Genomic DNA, 5,000 nt, shown 5'->3' with positions numbered 1-5,000 from the left:
TGTATATATATAAAAATTAATAATAATAATAATAATAATAATAATATATATATATATATATATATATATATGTGCAAACCATTTTTACAGCGTTTACTTCCAAGACAGAATACTTAATTATGTATGTTATTGTTAGAATCTATATATATATATATATAATTTATAAGTATTCTAGAATTAGAGAACAGAAAAATAGCCACAATGAACACACACGCAGGCAAACACAATACGTTATAATTTGGTCGAAGAATGTAATTTCAAAACAAAATTAGCCAAAACAAACTACAATAGAAAAAATACTATCGTGCAAGCGGCTCACATTCTTCTAGATGGAAAAATGAAGTAAGAAAAAGATATTTTTACCTGACCGATAATGTCGGATACGCCTTTAGTATATACATACACATTGAAAAATTAGAATTAAATGGAAATTGTCTTTACGAAATCGCATTTACAATACGTCCCCTATTTCGTTGACTGGAATAGCTTTTATAATAAAGATCAATAAAGTAATCTGTTTCACCGCTAATTAAAGGCCAATTAATGTCCAGTGTTAAAAAATATGTTTAGCAATCAATTTTTACTACTTCAATTTTTAGTCCCCATAACAAATTTACTTTTTTTTTGTCATAAATCATGAATAGCTTGTGAAATTTTACTCTCCCAGTACAATCTGTTTGTGGCAGTAGGACTCGGTGCCGGCCCACAAGTTTAAAGAGACCCAGGCTTGCTTTCAGTAGGATGGCTACGACTTTCTACCCTGCTCTCACTGCCCACCTTTCCCTGATATGAACCCGCTGGACTATTTCGTTTGGTCATACGTTGAGAACATCACCAACATGACCTCCCACAACACTAAAGCCAGCCTAATTGCCGTCATCCGCCGAATATTCGCCGAACTCCCGCCGGTGCTTGTGGAAAAGGAATGCTCCTAGTTCCAGATCCGTATCGATGCGGTGATTGAGGCCGAAGACGGCTACATTGATTATATGTAAGCTCTACTACATAATCAAGTAACCTGCATTTACTTTTTCAATGATATTTTTTAAATATAGTTGTAATCTTGTTTTCTTTGCGGCGACAGTTTTATCGTAGTATTTCTCTTCTGAGAACCTATGGTTTATCTTGAACTAGCAAACCCTTCTTTACCTGAATGAATAATATGGTCCTACTTGATCTTAAGATATACATTTTCCTAATCATTACTCCTTTCATTGGGAAGAGATATTGGTATATTATCGGTCGACTAATGCGCCACTCCCGGGGAATATTTCGACTATTTTTGCTATCTTCAAGAGTGCCACGTCTGCTATAATTAACTAGCGTTTGAATAAATCAGAACATAATGATATTTTCTTAACTCTACAATTTAATTTGTATTAATTAAATTTGTTCTACTGTTTTCATTTTGCATATTATTCGAGGAAGGTTTTGTCGATTTAACCTCCAACTTTCTTCATAATCCAAATTACCAATCACGAACTCTAACAATCAGAAACAATAAGGTATCTACAATTTTAGTTAAGGTTACATCTAACTGTTAAATTTTGGAATTTCATTTAGAATGACGAATCTTTTATGGAAGAGCTTTCTGTTTTTGTTTTTTTGTTGTTGTTGTTTTTATTTTAAGTAAAATTTGCAAATAAATAAAAAATCACTAAAAATCGTATTCCAAATTAAAGGCCGAATAAGCTAATACAAAATCTAAAAAAAATATTTTACTAACCAAAATTAAAAATGGATCGTCACGTTAAAGCTTTTCTTCGACTTTTTTTTTAATTTTATAAGCATATATCGAAACTCAAGACAGGAAAGTAAAACTTTTAAGTAAAAAATAAAATAATAATCAAAATCGTAAACGAAGAAGATAAAAGATGAAAAAAAAATATTTAAAATGCAAGTTAAAATATGGACGACAATGGTTAGTAGGCCTTCCATGCACAAATGTCAACCACACGCATGCGCACACACATATGCACATTAAGGTGACCAGAACGACTAAATTATCCCTTTTATAATTTATTCGTTTATTTACTAACGTACATTAAAATTTGTGCGGTAGAACATCATCGATTGATCATGATAAACTCTTCTTTTTATAAACATCAAATAGGAAACGCATGATTCTACATGGAAAATGGACGCCTTTAACCCTTTACCTCGCATTATTGCATAGCGTTTGAGTTAGTAATTGATATTTTGCAAGTTTCAAAGTTACTCGGCAGAATATGATTTCTGAAAATTCCCTGCTTATCGTAAAGGTCGTTTTATAAATATAGATCATTTGGAAATATTTTGAGATTACCATTTTTGTTGAAATAAAAAATGTTACACATTTAAGTATATATATATATATATATATATATATATATATATATATATATATATATATATATATATATATATATATATATATATATATATAACAGAAAAGGTTGTATCTGAATACTTTACTGCATTTTCACGGGCGGACCAAATTCATATTCCATAGTACGCATATATGTATATATATATATATATATATATATATATATATATATATATATATATATATATATGTAAGTATGTATATACATATATATATATATATATATACATATATATGTGTGTGTGTAAAAGTAAAACATGCAATAATTTATTCAGATTAACACATTAAATTTAATGATACATCTATAAATATATATATACATATGTTTATATATATTACATACTGAAATATATATATATATATATATATATATATATATATATATATATGCATTATAAATATGAGAGAATGTAGTTATATCTCGATTAGATAAGAATATCTGGAATTTTCATAAGATATGGAAAATTTGCCGACTTCACTAAAGACGTATTTTTTTTTGTTGTTTTTTTTACTTCAGTCATTGGATAATTTATTTATCTTATTACTAGAAAAACGGACACGTGTGCTATTCTACTGCCTTACATAACATTTTCTATACCTCTCCAAGCTGCAATTTAAATAAATTATCGATAAATTAATGTATAATATCATATATAATAGTTTTATTACGAGTTTAAATTTTTCCAAATATGCTGAAATACAGTATATATATATAATTTGTTTAGTAAATTTATCACCCAAGATTTTTCAAATAACATCATCCAAATTGATAACAAGAAACTCGAATCGGCTGTTTTTGACTCATAATAAAAACGTAAGAAGCACATTGTATTTCTCCAAATGCGATTAAGACAGATTGTTCAAATCGTTTACTTTAAGATAAATTGTTTTTTTATTGGTTTAATATTAAAATGTCAACATAAAATGGCTACTGAAAATGAAATATCTATAATCTATATCGATAACTAATTTCGAAAAATGTATTTACTATATATACATATAAGTTTGTATTGAGAATACGAATATCAAATAGTTTAACATTGTGTATCTATTATTCTATACATTTTTTTAATATAAAATTAAAACAGTCTGGTCACCTTAATCGAAGATTTAAAAAACAAATATAAAATCCAGAAGATATATGGACAGAACGGGATTGAAAGGTTTTCTATTTGCTGAGGATAAGTGTAAATACTCACTCATGTTATAGGAGAGAGACTGCCGTCCCAGGACTAAAAAAACAAATGAATGAGAGAATATATTTAATTATTCTCTGTAATACGAAGAATATCCAAAATAACACACACGCACACACATTCACATATATACTAACCACACATTTTTAGTATCAATACTTACTTATTCACAGGAGACCCACAAACATACGCACATATATGTATGGTATCTCAAAATATGTAATCACTTTAACACCAAATAACTCAGTTTTCATTTTGTTTTCAAATGTGATTTGAAATTAAGATAGTTGGCATACATGACTGTTAACAATTGTTTGCGTTCATTGCTGTGTTTGTTTAACGGCATCACACTCCTTTTGGGAGGGTGATTTTATACTGAAATACGATATATAGTACAACTAGTTTATTATAGGGACTTAATTGAAGGCAATTGCTATTTTTTTTTTAGGAAGGTTATCATCATCTTCATAATTGTTGATGCTTCATCAGGTTTCGGCCAACTTAGCCTTTGACTTTCTGCAGGTGATTACGCGCGGCGGGATAGGAGTGCCAAGTCCTGCAACTGTATTCCCAGGAATTATCTCCTTATCTCATTGTTATCTCACCACGTTTTGGCCAACGAAATCTCTAACCTACTAGGATTGGATTGAAATTCAGAATAGTCAGCTGAACCCAACGCTTCTGTCCACTCTGCCACGAGCCCCACGATTCCAAAATCAAAAAAGATCATACCATTTGGTAGTACCTGACAATGGAAGCTTAAATAAGAACAGAAAATTGAATTCATAAAACCATAAAACCAAAGCTTGTTCGCTCTTCAGGGCCAGTGACGTAATGGATAGAGGCTTTGCGTCTCTATGGTTCCAGGTGTGCATTAGATGAAAATAACGGTTTAAATTCTACCTTAGCAGACCAGAGGAGTAGTTGGCCCAAATGTGGTGAGACAGCAAGTATGAAAAGCAGTAATTATTGGGATACAGTTACAAGACCCAACATCCCTATCCCGTCTTTGTTAATCCCGTGAAGAAGGTTAGGGGATGAATTGGCCAAAATATGACGAAACATGAAAGTGCTGATAACCGTCCGCCAAAAGAATGAATGCAAAAATTAGGAAGTCTTATCTCAAAGCATTAAAAAGATAAAAATTAAATATTGCAATTTTAACCGTAACTTAAGGGTATGTATGTTTCATGCCTTCCACGAGATTAGTGCAATAGATCCGAAGTGTATCCTTGAGGACAATCACGCACAGTCAAGTTTAAATGAAAAATATTTATCCTAGTATACTCTAGCAGAATAACATTAGATGGATATTCAATTTGCACCCAAATCTTAAAATATACGGAAGCTATAACAACTAAAACGCTTCTTTCTTAGAACTGCACGCCTGTGGAACTCTGTCCCGTCTGCCTGCTTCCCACCGGACTACAACTTGG

General features: G+C 30.6%; 1 protein-coding gene across 12 annotated transcripts in view; it reads right to left on the bottom strand.

The window, feature by feature from the left end:
• Nucleotides 1–5,000, bottom strand: part of LOC145284464 (uncharacterized) — a 763,119-nt gene that overhangs the window by 269,672 nt on the left and 488,447 nt on the right. For 5 of the 12 annotated variants that reach the window (XM_080133290.1, XM_080133291.1, XM_080133296.1 and 2 more), the window contains exon 2: nucleotides 3,568–3,600. The exons of the other annotated variants lie outside the window; for them this stretch is intronic. In XM_080133290.1, the coding sequence (XP_079989416.1) occupies nucleotides 3,568–3,600 (33 nt within the window). The remainder of the gene's footprint in view (nucleotides 1–3,567; nucleotides 3,601–5,000) is intronic. 12 annotated transcript variants of the gene reach the window in all.

This window comes from Euprymna scolopes, chromosome 9 (assembly GCF_053919585.1).
Source record: "Euprymna scolopes isolate OS-2025 chromosome 9, ASM5391958v1, whole genome shotgun sequence".
NCBI classification, from domain to species: Eukaryota; Metazoa; Mollusca; class Cephalopoda; order Sepiida; family Sepiolidae; genus Euprymna; species Euprymna scolopes.
This window is presented reverse-complemented; position numbering and strand designations above follow the sequence as displayed.